General features: G+C 35.4%; 1 protein-coding gene across 1 annotated transcript in view; it reads right to left on the reverse strand.

Annotated features, from left to right (window-relative positions):
- LOC149946011 (xylosyl- and glucuronyltransferase LARGE2s-like) overlaps positions 1-17057 on the reverse strand; it is a 233683-nt gene that overhangs the window by 10123 nt on the left and 206503 nt on the right. Inside the window, exon 8 of the mRNA XM_090171873.1 lies at positions 12501-12584. Within this exon, the coding sequence (XP_090027999.1) occupies positions 12501-12584 (84 nt within the window). The remainder of the gene's footprint in view (positions 1-12500; positions 12585-17057) is intronic.

Below are 17057 nucleotides of genomic sequence, written 5' to 3' on the forward strand. Positions count from 1 at the left end.
GGAGCCGTCAGTCAATTGTCGATGACATTTATTCACCGAAAGAAACCACGGGATAATGTCGGATAGGAGGGGTGGTGGAGTGATTAGCAAGAGCAGCCAAGTTCGATCCCAGCTTGTGGAACTGGGTGAAACTCGGAACAGCTCCTTCCAAGTTTCTCACCCCTTTCCATAAAAACTTGCTGAGTTTAACGGTAGGGAGTTGTTGGCTCGCGTGGCATGAAAGGCTTTCCACCACCCTCCTACGTATTGTAACCCGGCTACCCGAATTGAAGGCATTAAAAGTCGCTAGATGACTAAGGCCTAGGATGGTGCTTTGTTTCTTAGCCTAGCTAATACCCAAAAATTAACGAATTATATGAGCACTGCTCTGCCTGGGTAGATGACTATGGCCTAGGATGCTGCTTTGTTTCTTAGCCTAGATAATACCCAAAAATAAACGAATTATATGAGCACTGCTCTGCCTGGGTAGATGACTTTGGCCTAGGATGCTGCTTTGTTTCTTAGCCTAGATAATACCCAAAAATAAACGAATTATATGAGCACTGCTCTGCCTGCGTAGATGACTAAGGATGGTGCTTTGTTTCTTAGCCTAGCTAATACCCAAAAAAAAAACGAATTATATGAGCACTGCTCTGCCTGGGTAGGTCAATAAATATTTTAAAGTTAATATCACATTTTTTATATTGGCGAAAAACGTTTCAAATTCCATATACGCAAATAAACACATGTCCCGAGAAAGGATATTTTACTCTGAATTACTTCATGAATAGTTATTTCAATTAAATACCTCGGCGATTGCTTACCCGCTGTTGGGATTGATGGTTAAGTGACCCAATATAAATTCAATCGGATTAAATGTTTGAATATTCTGGATTTTCCACCAATTAATATCTACACGACGTCACCGTTAACAATGCCACTTTCCTCATGTAGAGAATAAGCCGATTCCACTCTGTCATGGCGACTAACACGCACGGCCGTCTTAAGGCATGGGCTAAGTGGGCTACAGCCCAGGGCCTCCAGCCAGTTTGGGGGCCCCGGAAAGGCAATACATACCACCTCTACTCTAGGGATAAGGGATTAGTTAATTAAATATTATTAATACTCATTTAATATTATGTATCTTTTAGTTACGTCTAAAGTAATTTGACTCATCGCCACATCGCGCATCATGCGGTACCAACAATTTCTAAAACCTAACAGCGAGTCACTGTCAGTAAAAATATTATTTTCAGTAGGACTATTTTATACTTTTGAAATTAAAAGCTTTGGTTTGATTATTGCGTAGTTGAATTTAGACAACGGACATACAAAGGCTGACCGTTGGGGATCGCAAAGGTCTTAAGAAATAACTTAGCCCATGGCCCCGAAAGGTCTTAAGACGGCCCTGCTAACACGTGGCGCCATCATTAGATTAATTGCTGAACTATTAATCAGGCAAGCTTTCTAAATCAAGGAACTGACTGACCTGCTATGACAGGAACTTACAGTAGGATGGAGCTGCAATATATATTCACCAACCTATCGTGGGATCGGATTTTATTGCAAATTTCTGTAATATTTTATAGTATAATTTATCGAAGCAGTTCTATATATTTAAGTCTTTTAATTTTTGCTACTTATAACCAGACGTATATATATAATATAACTTTTACGAGAGAAGTTATGAAACATAACAAAATTTGTTTTCAAAATAAGATTCGATAGAAAAATAGCATTGATTTTTACGACATACTTCGCTCGTAATATTTATAAACATGTATTATGCACTTTTGGTATATAATTAACGCAATATTTTAAACTTTACGAAATAAATAAAACTAAATTTAAAGTGATTGCTACTCATTGACCAATCATTTCATTGCCATTATTTGTTAAGCAATTTTGTGATATTAAAAGAGGTACAGAATGATTTAAAAAAATTGGCCTAAATTTCATCAAGTTCCTTCCCATCTGTTCCTCGTGATAACAGATACGACCAATCAGAAATTGTCATTTTTACATTTAGAGCCACATTCAAATTCCCTGAATTTTAGAGTTTTATTCAAATTCCCTAACTTTTAGACTTTTATTCAAATTCCCTAACTTTTAGACTTTTATTCAAATTCCCATATATTTAGAGCCACATTCAAATTCCCTGACTTTTAGACTTTTATTCAAATTCCCATATATTTAGAGCCACATTCAAATTTCCTGACTTTGAGAGTTTTATTCAAATTCCCTGACTTTTAGAGCCACATTCAAATTCCCTGACTTTTAGACTTTTATTTAAATTCCCATATATTTAGAGCCACATTCAAATTCCCTGACTTTTAGAGTTTTATTCAAATTCCCTTACATTTAGAGCCACATTCAAATTCCCTGACTTTTAGACTTTTATTCAAATTCACATATATTTAGAGCCACATTCAAATTCCCTGACTTTTAGAGTTTTATTCAAATTCCCATATATTTAGAGCCACATTCAAATTCCCTGACTTTTAGAGTTTTATTCAAATTCCCTTACATTTAGAGCCACATTCAAATTCCCTGACTTTTAGACTTTTATTCAAATTCACATATATTTAGAGCCACATTCAAATTCCCTGACTTTTAGACTTTTATTCAAATTCCCTGAATTTAGAGCCACATTCAAATTCCCTGACTTTTAGACTTTTATTCAAATTCCCATATATTTAGAGCCACATTCAAATTCCCTGACTTTTAGAGTTTTATTCAAATTCCCTTACATTTAGAGCCACATTCAAATTCCCTGACTTTTAGACTTTTATTCAAATTCACATATATTTAGAGCCACATTCAAATTCCCTGACTTTTAGAGTTTTATTCAAATTCCCATATATTTAGAGCCACATTCAAATTCCCTGACTTTTAGAGTTTTATTCAAATTCCCTTACATTTAGAGCCACATTCAAATTCCCTGACTTTTAGACTTTTATTCAAATTCACATATATTTAGAGCCACATTCAAATTCCCTCACTTTTAGAGTTTTATTCAAATTCCCTGAATTTAGAGCCACATTCAAATTCCCTGACTTTTAGACTTTTATTCAAATTCCCATATATTTAGAGCCACATTCAAATTCCCTAACTTTTAGACTTTTATTCAAATTCCCTTACATTTAGAGCCACATTCAAATTCCCTGACTTTTAGACTTTTATTCAAATTCACATATATTTAGAGCCACATTCAAATTCCCTAACTTTTAGACTTTTATTCAAATTCCCTTACATTTAGAGCCACATTCAAATTCCCTGACTTTTAGACTTTTATTCAAATTCCCATATATTTAGAGCCACATTCAAATTTCCTGACTTTGAGAGTTTTATTCAAATTCCCTGACTTTTAGAGCCACATTCAAATTCCCTGACTTTTAGACTTTTATTTAAATTCCCATATATTTAGAGCCACATTCAAATTCCCTGACTTTTAGAGTTTTATTCAAATTCCCTTACATTTAGAGCCACATTCAAATTCCCTGACTTTTAGACTTTTATTCAAATTCACATATATTTAGAGCCACATTCAAATTCCCTGACTTTTAGAGTTTTATTCAAATTCCCATATATTTAGAGCCACATTCAAATTCCCTGACTTTTAGAGTTTTATTCAAATTCCCTTACATTTAGAGCCACATTCAAATTCCCTGACTTTTAGACTTTTATTCAAATTCACATATATTTAGAGCCACATTCAAATTCCCTGACTTTTAGACTTTTATTCAAATTCCCTGAATTTAGAGCCACATTCAAATTCCCTGACTTTTAGACTTTTATTCAAATTCCCATATATTTAGAGCCACATTCAAATTCCCTGACTTTTAGAGTTTTATTCAAATTCCCTTACATTTAGAGCCACATTCAAATTCCCTGACTTTTAGACTTTTATTCAAATTCACATATATTTAGAGCCACATTCAAATTCCCTGACTTTTAGAGTTTTATTCAAATTCCCATATATTTAGAGCCACATTCAAATTCCCTGACTTTTAGAGTTTTATTCAAATTCCCTTACATTTAGAGCCACATTCAAATTCCCTGACTTTTAGACTTTTATTCAAATTCACATATATTTAGAGCCACATTCAAATTCCCTGACTTTTAGAGTTTTATTCAAATTCCCTGAATTTAGAGCCACATTCAAATTCCCTGACTTTTAGACTTTTATTCAAATTCCCATATATTTAGAGCCACATTCAAATTCCCTGACTTTTAGAGTTTTATTCAAATTCCCTTACATTTAGAGCCACATTCAAATTCCCTGACTTTTAGACTTTTATTCAAATTCACATATATTTAGAGCCACATTCAAATTCCCTGACTTTTAGAGTTTTATTCAAATTCCCTTACATTTAGAGCCACGTACATTCAAATTCCCTGACTTTTAGACTTTTATTCAAATTCACATATATTTAGAGCCACATTCAAATTCCCTGACTTTTAGAGTTTTATTCAAATTCCCTTACATTTAGAGCCACATTCAAATTCCCTGACTTTTAGACTTTTATTCAAATTCACATATATTTAGAGCCACATTCAAATTCCCTGACTTTTAGAGTTTTATTCAAATTCCCTTACATTTAGAGCCACATTCAAATTCCCTGACTTTTAGACTTTTATTCAAATTCACATATATTTAGAGCCACATTCAAATTCCCTGACTTTTAGACTTTTATTCAAATTCCCTGAATTTAGAGCCACATTCAAATTCCCTGACTTTTAGACTTTTATTCAAATTCCCATATATTTAGAGCCACATTCAAATTCCCTGACTTTTAGAGTTTTATTCAAATTCCCTTACATTTAGAGCCACATTCAAATTCCCTGACTTTTAGACTTTTATTCAAATTCACATATATTTAGAGCCACATTCAAATTCCCTGACTTTTAGAGTTTTATTCAAATTCCCTTACATTTAGAGCCACATTCAAATTCCCTGACTTTTAGACTTTTATTCAAATTCACATATATTTAGAGCCACATTCAAATTCCCTGACTTTTAGAGTTTTATTCAATTTCCCTTACATTTAGAGCCACATTCAAATTCCCTGACTTTTAGACTTTTATTCAAATTCACATATATTTAGAGCCACATTCAAATTCCCTGACTTTTAGAGTTTTATTCAAATTCCCTTACATTTAGAGCCACATTCAAATTCCCTGACTTTTAGACTTTTATTCAAATTCACATATATTTAGTGCCACATTCAAATTCCCTGACTTTTAGAGTTTTATTCAAATTCCCTTACATTTAGAGCCACATTCAAATTCCCTGACTTTTAGACTTTTATTCAAATTCACATATATTTAGAGCCACATTCAAATTCCCTGACTTTTAGACTTTTATTCAAATTCCCTGAATTTAGAGCCACATTCAAATTCCCTGACTTTTAGACTTTTATTCAAATTCACATATATTTAGAGCCACATTCAAATTCCCTGACTTTTAGAGTTTTATTCAAATTCCCTTACATTTAGAGCCACGTACATTCAAATTCCCTGACTTTTAGACTTTTATTCAAATTCACATATATTTAGAGCCACATTCAAATTCCCTGACTTTTAGAGTTTTATTCAAATTCCCTTACATTTAGAGCCACATTCAAATTCCCTGACTTTTAGACTTTTATTCAAATTCACATATATTTAGAGCCACATTCAAATTCCCTGACTTTTAGAGTTTTATTCAAATTCCCTTACATTTAGAGCCACATTCAAATTCCCTGACTTTTAGACTTTTATTCAAATTCACATATATTTAGAGCCACATTCAAATTCCCTGACTTTTAGAGTTTTATTCAAATTCCCTTACATTTAGAGCCACATTCAAATTCCCTGACTTTTAGACTTTTATTCAAATTCCCATATATTTAGAGCCACATTCAAATTCCCTGACTTTTAGAGTTTTATTCAAATTCCCTTACATTTAGAGCCACATTCAAATTCCCTGACTTTTAGACTTTTATTCAAATTCACATATATTTAGAGCCACATTCAAATTCCCTGACTTTTAGAGTTTTATTCAAATTCCCTTACATTTAGAGCCACGTACATTCAAATTCCCTGACTTTTAGACTTTTATTCAAATTCCCATATATTTAGAGCCACATTCAAATTCCCTGACTTTCAGAGCCATATTTAAATTCCTTGACTTTTAGAGATATTGTATATTTCCTGAATTTTATACCCAAATTAAATTCCCTGTTTTTCTGAAATTCAGACCCATATTCAAGTTTCCTGAATTTTAAACCCATATTCAAATGATGCTAAGTTACGTAAATACACTAATGATAGATTTTTAAAATGATCACAAGAGGTGGACAGAATGGCTTTCAAAAGATTCACTTTTGAACTATTCATATTGGTAGAAATGGACTTATTAAAAACACTTTTAAAACCATAATTAACGTAAAACGTGGGGAGTCTAAAAACGAAACGCCAATTGACTCACTGTAACTCCAGAGCACGAGCGGGATTTTCCGCGTCATTTCGTTTCACCTCCGATTGGCTCGTTGTGACGTAAATCAGCAGAATGTCTAGCCTTTTTTTAATAATGATGGCTAGGAGCAACAAACACAAGAAGACCGCGGCTAGTCTTTAAACACGCTAACGCAGTGTTGTGTACAAATTTCATTGGACGAGCCTTTACGCTGTGCGATTTACGGGTGGGGGAAGACAATTTCCGAATTTTCCCCTTCCGACGGCAGCAGGCGCTAAAGCGTCTAACCAATGAAAAATGTACGCGAGAAAATGCACGACTTTTGACGGGTTGCGTTCTCCTTGTGTGAGGTGCTGGGTTTGTTGCTCCAAAATGTTGGTACCAGGTTTATAACTCACTGTTATTCATGGCTGTTTATGAATAAATTCACGCGAGTAGTAATTTTAAAAAACGTCATATTAAATAGTTTATAAAATTGAAAAGTAATCAACGTGTAAATCTTCCATTTTAAAATGAAATTTAATTCGCATTAATACTGTCACACTGAAATGAGAAACATTGCCGCTCGCAAATATTTAACTACTTGTTCCGTCCGTTTATACGTCCGAGAAATGCGCACACTTTCGTGAAAGGCGCTTTCCGCGAAACAACAACGACTAATTGCTTTTAATAAGCTCCGTTCGTAACGATGTCAAACCAATGAAAACTTTAATAAAATGTAAGCTATCTTTCCCCGAAACAAGTCTCATTTCCAAAACTTTTCAAGGAACACGCGCGTAAATTGCCACTCGAGACAATCCAACCGGGAATCTGGGTCGTTTAAATCGGAGGTGTTTGACTTTCCTCGAGAATTAATTGCGTCTGCCGTCATTTCAGTTCCTTCTCTTTTGAAAGAAGAACCGCGAATTGTTTCAGCTAGAGTTCTCTTTATCCGAGAGGAAACTTCATTCAAATTTTACGTCCTCATTTTCGCGCGATAACTTTTCAACGGCTCCTTCCACCCCCGTTTCCCTCCCCCGGCGAAAGGGGCGGGCCGGACGATGGACCGCGCTCAATCCGCAGAGCGTCCGCCCCCGTAGAGCAGCGCCAGCTCGCGGGATATAGCGGCTCTCCTCTAACTTTCTCTATTTCCCGTAATGAATATTTCAAAGCCGGGTGACAGATGTCGCGCGCGGCGTTGCGGCATCTCGACGACCTATTCTTTTTAGTTTATTCGTTTTGCATTGCAAAATCCGCCGAGAAACAGTTCGGCGGAATTAATTCGGCGTAGAGCTACTGCCGCTACTACGATATAGCATAGAACGCTATCTGGCGGTGGTGTTTTTGCTCAATTTAGTCGAGCGACCAGCGCCCACCATCCAGACTGCCGCTTTCGAGATTGTTTTGGGGTGGATGCGCCGTCCGCTATTTGCATTATTCATCGGGCTCGCTTTGCTAAAAGGTGATGCAAAAACCGATCAATGCTAATACGTTCCGGATGCGGAGAGAGCAATTCGAAGAAAAATAATATTATTTTTCAGATATACGGATATTTTTGCTCCGTCGGGGCTAACATTAAAAACGTGAAGTACTCCCGCAAATGATATGTGTGCTCGAAATGTAGTACAAAGCACCACGACGAGGTAATCAAACTAAAGACCAAGTGTGATAAAATACGCGAATAGGTAGAAAAGTCCATAATAAACCCTAAATAAAATTAAAGAAACTCGTACCAATAGGTCTTCGAGCAAACATAAAAACGCGAATTTATGTCCAAATAGATCTTCGAGTAAAAAAAAATAAATGAAACTAAATTAGTATTTTTTAAATTTCTTAAAATTTGTTTCGGTTTTAGCGTTTTGGTCACTTTTTATTATGGCTTTTTCTACCAATTCACGCATTTTATCACCCTTTGCAATGTCGTCCATTGGTGATTCTTATTAACTAAACAAAAGACAAGTTTACTTACTTTACTAAACGTAGAATCTAATACTTAGAATAGAAAAATAGTTGGCCATTTAGGAGAAGTATCTAATCTTTAATATAGATTCACTCGGGTTTATAGAGCATTATTAGGTATGGAACTATCTCCAATTCTAGGAAAAACCTTTTGACCGAAAAATAACACATATTCATTTTTTTGGCTACAGCAGGGAGCAAACAAAGCTAAACTAAGAAATGTTGGTACTAAAGGACTCGCGAAGAACGGAATAAATGTTTAGACTAAACTATAAATGCATAAGCTCTTATCAAAATATAAGATAATTTATTTACAATAGAATTAATATGAAGGAAAGATAAGGATAGGCCACTCCGTCATACGGTAACAGATATGGCGGTGTTCATGTATATATATATATATATATATATATATAATTTTTTTTTCTTTTAATTATTAATTTTTATTGGACCCATTCAAAATTGTTTTAATATCTATACGACGAAGTTGCAAATCCCTTAATTTTAAGTTAATTTAAAAAGTGGATTTTGTAGTGAGTATAAAAACCTGTGTACCAACTTGCTGGTTTATTTGTAACTGTTTTGGTGCACAATAAAAATACATTCTATTCTATTCTATATATATATCTATATATCTATATATCTATATATCTATATATCTATACATAGGTGTTTTCATAAAATCGGGAGTTCATTAAAATCGTTAGCATTCAGCGAAGGAAATTTAAAATTTCATATTTAATATATATATATATATATATATATATATATATATATATATATATATATATATATATATATATATATATATATATATATATATATATATATTAATAAACGCCCGATTTTATGAAAACACCTATTAGACCATCTTAAATTTTTTGGTCCTTGGTGTGCTTATTTAAGCTTATACATCAGTGTTCATACAATATTTCAAAAACCATTTTCCCTGATATTTCCAGGCTTTCCAGAGTAGTTTTGAATATTTTGCAGGTGTACTTTTTAAAACAATAGGGGCCTCTAAAATGTCAAAAGCATTATTGTTACACTTTCTAATATAATATAGTCAAGATTGAACGTATGAATTCAATACTAAGTAATAATTTCAGTAATACTAAAACAAATTGCACATAATTTGGAGTTCTCATAATTATTTTCCCTGATTTCCCTGATTTTTCAGGAAATTTTTTATTTTTACTGATATTTCCCTGACTTTTTTGCTTTAAATAAATTTCACTGATATTTCCCTGACTTTTTTGCTTTAAATAAATTTCACTGATATTTCCCTGACTTTTTTGCTTTAAATAAATTTCACTGATATTTCCCTGACGTTTTTGCTTTAAATAAATTTCACTGATATTTCCCTGACTTTTTTGCTTTAAATAAATTTCACTGATATTTCCAGGTTTTCACTGATTTCCATGTTCGTATGAACCCTGTATATATCACAAAATTATATTTACACTTAAGAAATTAAAGATCCAGTGAATTCATGCTACGAAGGCGTCTGGAGGAATGGTATTAAAAAGTTATTTGTAATTGAAAGTAACTTCACGATTCTAGACGACACGAAGAAGCAGGTGCATGGTTTGTGATTTAACTGGGTTCTTTAGAAATAAAGTGGAAAATAATGGAGTGACTTGGACTACTTCAATCGCGGTAAATAGCCAGATTCTTCCTTTCATCTCTGTCTCGATCGAATTCTCGGTCGAAAGGGAAACTCTTTCTCTTGGGGGGTATTGTATTTGACTTTTCAGCAGATGTTGCGGTTTCTTTAGCTATGTGAGGAAAAGTCTTACAGCCGTATTAGGAACATCATAACTTGTAAGAGTCAGCAGCGCGCGCTCCTCTCGCTTGTCTCGAGTACGTGTTCCCAGTCGAAAGGCTTTTTACTTATTAATCGATACGGAGATGAAAGTGAACGGCTACAAATACGAGAGAGAGAGAGAGAGATGTTCCGACGACGTTTTGAAGAGTCACGTGATCTTTATCGACGGAAAACTTCGCGAGTGGATAGAAGAAGGCAATGAATAGTGAATAAATCGCAAATATGGTTAAAGCTACTACGTTTTATCCGCCTTAGCACGATTTCCATTTAGCCTGGTTGAATCAAAATAAAATCGATCATCTAAAATAACTCTTACGTTTCAAAACCACCAAGTTAATAAACAAATGTTATAAACCTCTAATAGTTTTCTCTTTGATATTCAATTTCCCGAACTTTAGAATATTTAAAAAATGAAATGTGATCCAAGCTAATTATAGTGCTCAAATATAAATGGGTTTTAAATGATTAAAAATAATAATAGGTTAACTATAGGATACAAATTTCCAAATTATAGGATAATTATAGGACTAAATTTCTTGAGAGCATGTACAAGCTCAAACTGCAAATACTATTCAAAGGCCAACGAGCAACATTTTAGTCAGGTGAGAATGGTACCCTAGAGGACTCACTGTTCGCTGTTTTAGTCAGGGCCCTAAAGGCCTCAATGCTCGCTCTTTAAGTCAGGTGGGCATGGTACCCTAAAGGCCGCAATGCTCGCCATTTAAGTCAGGTGGCCATGGTACCCTAGAGGACTCACTGTTCGCTGTTTTAGTCAGGGCCCTAAAGGCCTCAATGCTCGCTCTTTAAGTCAGGTGGGCATGGTACCCTAAAGGCCGCAATGCTCGCCATTTAAGTCAGGTGGGCATGGTACCCTAGAGGACTCACTGTTCGCTGTTTTAGTCAGGTCCCTAAAGGCCTCAATGCTCGCTCTTTAAGTCAGGTGGGCATGGTACCCTAAAGGCCGCAATGCTCGCCATTTAAGTCAGGTGGGCTTGGTACCCTAGTGGCCTCAATGCTTGACGTTTTATTCAGATGGGCATAGTACCCTGACGGCCTCAATTCTCGCCGTTTATCTCAGGTGGGCCTGGTACCCTAAAGGCCTCAATGCTCGCCATTTAAGTCAGGTAGACATGGCACCCTAGTGGCCTCAATGCTCTCCGTTTCAGTCAGGTAGGCATGGTATATTTCCTTTTCGCCCAGCTTAATAAAACGAGCGGCGAGGGGCTAACCACTCTTAGAAAATCTGTACACCGGATTACGCTTAGATTAGCACTGCCAAAGGCAGGGACTTCAAAGATTACGCGTAATCCCATTAGTACAGTCAAAGGTACACCGATTACGCGGAGTGATCAGCCCCTCGGCGAGCGGTCCCCGAGAGAAAATTTGGTTACGAGCCCGTGGGATTTTCCTCGCCTGCCTATGTGCCCATTCTAATTCTACTTTAATAATTGAGAACCTTCTGTGTAGCTTTTCTTTTGTGGTCAAGAAACAAGAAAAGATGTTCAAATGACACCGAGCACCATACCAGGGTAGCCACAAAAAAGGTTAAAATATTTATCGGAGAAATAGGAAATTTATAGTCGATTTGCAGAATTTTATATGAGATTTTTGGGAATAATAATTATGAAGTAGAAACTCATCGTTGTTTACGGGAATTTGGTTAACTAATAGACGACGATTTGTAATAGGGTAACATTATTTTGGTGTGACTCGATAACTTACAATATTTGGTTCAAAATGTTTCTAACTTTTGTAGAAAAATAGGAAAATAGTGAAATTATTCGCCATTGAAACAAATAATCAGCTAGGTAACGACTAAAGCAGACGATTTAAATTTTCCTCATCGTTTTTCGAACATTTGACTTTATAAATAATGATACTTGCATTTTAATATAATTTTTTTGCATCGTTTGATTATATTTAATAATAATAAGCTAGGCTAATACCCAAGGCACCACTTAAGTCATCAAAAGACCTTTAAAGCCATTAATTCAGGTGGCCGGGTTACAATGCGTAGTATGGTGGTGGCAAGCCCTTCATGCCACGTGAGCCAACAGCTCCCTACACTAACTATTATAAGTTTATTTAAAAAAAAACGTACATAAGAATTTTTAATTTGTCTGTAGCAGACACTAGATCATAAGCGGTACCTCGGAGTTAGCTAGCGTCCTTACGCCACCTAGACTTGTTTCGCGAATTGTTAGAGGAAAACATTGAAAATATGGCAGGTGTGGTCACTGTGCAATATATCCCAAAAGATATACGTAAATCAATGCAAAATTTCTAATGAAGTACCTGCTTCGATGAGAACTTCCTAAATATTCTCCACAGTTCGGCGATATCAGTAGCAAACGTCACGTCTGTATCAAGAACGATCACCTAAAAACAAATAATATACTTTATTACTATTACATAGAAGGCAAGATATTACATGACTTTATTGACATCCAAAATGTGAAAATAATGACAAAAATTGCGACAAGTTAGAGAAGTCCATTCTTTTTTTCCATTGGAAAAAGCCTGGGTGACGTATTATCTACATCCGGGAATTTTGAAGAATAGGTACTTATGGGCATTTTAAATAAATTTTGTTTTTTTCTTGGGTTTTCGAAGGCGCTGATGCAATTCATATTTCGCATCGCAAAACAATAAAATAACGCAGTCTTTCTCGAGCGCTTTTTTAAAGTAAATAGCAAGACCAAGGCCAAGTTGGGTAAGCGATGGGTAAAATTTTGGTATTTTAGTGTTAAAATGGGCTACAATTTTATACCTAATTTTTTATCACTAAATATTTCCGAATGAAAAATATTAACTGCATCGTAATCAGCGCTCACAAAAAAAGCAAAATTAAATAATAAGTCATGCTACCAAGTCCTTATTGAATGATAATACAATACAATATGAGTTACTCGAAGTGTATAATATTGTTACATAAGTGTGGCACTACTTATTCTTCACATGCAAATGTTTTACCGAGAGCTATTCACAAGACAGACTGCATTACGGGCTTCGTCGCCGTTTGGCGTCCGCTTGCTAACGCGTAAAGCTTGTTTTCCACTGGCGCGCGCAACGATGCCTTTCTCAGCTTTGAAACGTTCAAACGTTTTTATAAAGAAAATAACATTATGACGCGCGCTAGTGGAAAACAAGCTTCACACGTAGCCTTTGACAGCGCCTCGCTAGGGGGAGATTTTCTTCTTGTGATGACATCACTACGTTACTAGCTTTCAGTAAATTATTCACCCAAGTGACAAACTCATGGAACAATGTTATAGACTTATGCTCGTACTAATAGGTCTTCGAGAATAAATTAAAAACGCGAAACTCGGACAAATTGGCTTTCGAGACCAAAGCAAATTCAAAATAAAATAAATAAATTTCCAACGGTAGAACGGTTTCGCCCTATTGGGGGCTAATCAGTACCGCACAGGAAATCTTGCATATTTAACAAACCGAAAAGTGAAACTAAGCCTAACATTAAAATATTTAAAACTCGTTGCGTAGCAGCGGAAAGCCTTATATGATGGACTTTTCTGTCTTAATGAATGTTCGTATTAACATTCCCAATTTTAGTTGACCATAGGGTGCATGCAGTAACGAAAATCAGTTGGGAATCGGTGTTTGCTTGAATTTTGCTGAATCTAGGAGCAACAAACACCACACCCCACACAAGGAGAACGCAACTCGTCAAAAGTCGTGGATTTTCTTGTGTACGTTTTTCATTGGCTAGACGCTTTAGCGCCTGCTGCCGTCGGAAGGGGAAATTTCGGAAATTGTCTTCCCCCCCGCCCGTAAAACGTTCAGCGTAAAGGCTCGTGACGCTCGTCCAATGAAATTCGTACACAACCCTTCGTTAGCGTGTTTAAAGGCTAGCTGCTTTCTCCTTGTGTTTGTTGCTCCTAGGTTGCATGAGGTCGTGTTATCACAGGTTGTTGAACGGTTACAGTCACCGGTGTCTTAGAACATGGCGGCGAAATCTACCCATAACGCCTGTGACGTCACATTATCTAAACATTTTTATCTTCTAGCTTGTTTTAGTGATGAGCGTTAAACCAGAAACTCGAAAGTTGTACAGTAGAAAATGATGAGTTCAATTACTCACCGATGAGTTCAATTACTCACCGATGAGTTCAATTACTCACCGATGAGTTCAATTACTCACCGATGAGTTCAATTACTCACCGATGAGTTCAATTACTCACCGATGAGTTCAATTACTCACCGATGAGTTCAATTACTCACCGATGAGTTCAATTACTTACCGATGAGTTCAATTACTTATGGATGCGTTCAATTACTCACCGATGAGTTCAATTACTCATGGATGCGTTCAATTACTCACCGATGAGTTCAATTACTCATGGATGCGTTCAATTACTCACTGATGAGTTCAATTACTCATGGATGCGTTCAATTATTCACCGATGAGTTCAATTACTCACCGATGAGTTCCATTACTCATGGCTGCGTTCAATTACTCACTGATGAGTTCAATTACTCATGGATGCGTTCAATTACTCACCGATGAGTTCAATTACTCACCGATGAGTTACTGAACGTACCCATAAACTAAATCTTTCCCCATTAATAACGCTCACTATTAAAAACTACGGCTATGAGAGAACTTGGAATCTCAATGAAGGAAGAGTTGTTCAGAGTTTTCATCCAGTGTTGTTGCGAGGCGGAAGTTCTAGCCACCTCACCAATTGAAAGTCTATTAAATGAAATATTTATAATGCCACCCTTAAATCTCTTTCAAATGGTTTCAATTTCCTCTGTTGGAACGGCTTTTAATTTCGTTTCTATCAAAAGAGACGGCTATCGCATTTCCTTTTCTAATGAAGAGAGATTAATCTTCCCCTCGAGAGATGTCGCTGCGGCGCGGAAATTAAACACTGCCAATACGAGGATTACGGGAGATACATCTCAGATCATCTTCCCTCTTGAAAGCTCGATCTCAAAACTTTCTTCAAATTTTTCATTTCTCGAAATTAAGACAGAATATATTAAGACAATGTGACCATTTAATAGGGTTGCCACAAAATTTTTGATATTCCAATTCCCTGTTTTCCCTTATCATTTTAAGAGATTTTCCCTGACTTTTTAAGTCCTAAATTTTTATTTTATATTTTACTTTTATGATAAGTTAATAAATTTAAATGGCGTTATATTTCAGTGAAAAGGTAATTGCAATGTTGAAAAAAATTAGCCAAACTTTCAAGGAAATAGATGATAATCATACAATTTGTCATAAAACTACAGTAAAATTACCATCAAAAAGTGTCAAAAAAATTGAATTCCCTGACTTTTTACAAATTCTTAAAATTCCCTGACTTTTCACTTATTTCCCTGACGTGTGGCAACCATGTTTAAGATTATTGTTTGTTTTTCCATAATAAGGTTTTTTCAACAATCGGATTGAAAAAAAATTGAAAATCAACGTAAATTTAAATATCTTGAAACTTTGTTCTAGAAAACTACTTGTTCAAACAAAAATGTTTAAAGACATGTCCATAGGGAAAATTGTACTTTTTTTCCCACATTTTCGTCAGTTGCAAAATGAATTTGAGTTGGCGAAATTAAGGAATATATAACCAATTATAAAGAAAAGATTTTTCGTGAAAATATTCTAAACATTTCGTCAACTACGGGATTTTGGAAACCGAGTTGGCCAAGCGTCAGAGTATTACTTTAAAGTCAGCACTCTCCTGAAAAGGTCACCAGAACATACCAATGAAATAATTACTTCACATTATACTCTACACTGATTACGTAAGCCGTGAACGATTATAGAGATTACGAATCGATTACAAAAAGGTCACGGAATGATTACTGCATAGTTACCAAATGATCATGGAGTGATTACTGCATAATTACCAAATGGTCATGGAGTGATTACCACATAATTACAATATGATCATAGAGTGATTACTGCATCATTACCAAATGATCAAAGAATGATTACTGCATAATTACAAAATAATCATGGAGTGATTACTGCATAATTACAAAATAATCATGGAGTGATTACTGCATAATTACAAAATAATCATGGAGTGATTACTGCATAATTACCAAATGATCACAGAATGATTACTGCATAATTACAAAATAATCGTGGAGTGATTACTGCATAATTACCAAATGATTGTGGAGTGATAACTGCATAATTACCAAATGATCATGGAGTGATTACTGCATAATTACAAAATGACCATGGAGTGGTATCTGCATAATTACAAAATGATCATGAATTGATTACTGCATAATTACAAAATGATCAAGGAGTGATTACTGCATAATTTCCAAATTATCAGGGAGTGATTACTTCATAATTACAAAATGATCATGGAGTGATTACTGCATACTTACTGTGTGATTGTAGAACGTTTACAAAGAAATTACGGGGTGATCACAGATCGATTACTCAGGAATTACATAATGTTAATGATCATCGATAACGAAGTGATTACTAGTAAATACCGGTTGATCACAGAACGATTACACAGGAATTACGGAAAATTAACGCAGTTATTACCGTGTAATTATCGGGTATCCCAGAATGATAACACAAGGATAACTTAACGATTACGCCGGGATCACTGATTACCAAATAATTAACGGTTACCACAGAACGATTACGTAGGAATAACATAATAATTTGGGACCGATTACACAATGACAGGAATCCATACCTCTACTTGGAATGCTTATCCTGCCGTCTCGCGTATGGTAAGATCACTCTGACGGCTTTGGCCCCGCCTACGAGAGAAAAAATCCCCTTTGCGCGCGCTCCCCTCTCACGTTGTTGTTTGTTAAGTTAACATAGTGACGTCTAAAAACCGTCAGCCA

Source organism: Leiobunum rupestre, chromosome 4 (assembly GCF_980474605.1).
Source record: "Leiobunum rupestre chromosome 4, qqLeiRupe1.1.hap1, whole genome shotgun sequence".
Lineage (NCBI taxonomy): Eukaryota > Metazoa > Arthropoda > Arachnida > Opiliones > Sclerosomatidae > Leiobunum > Leiobunum rupestre.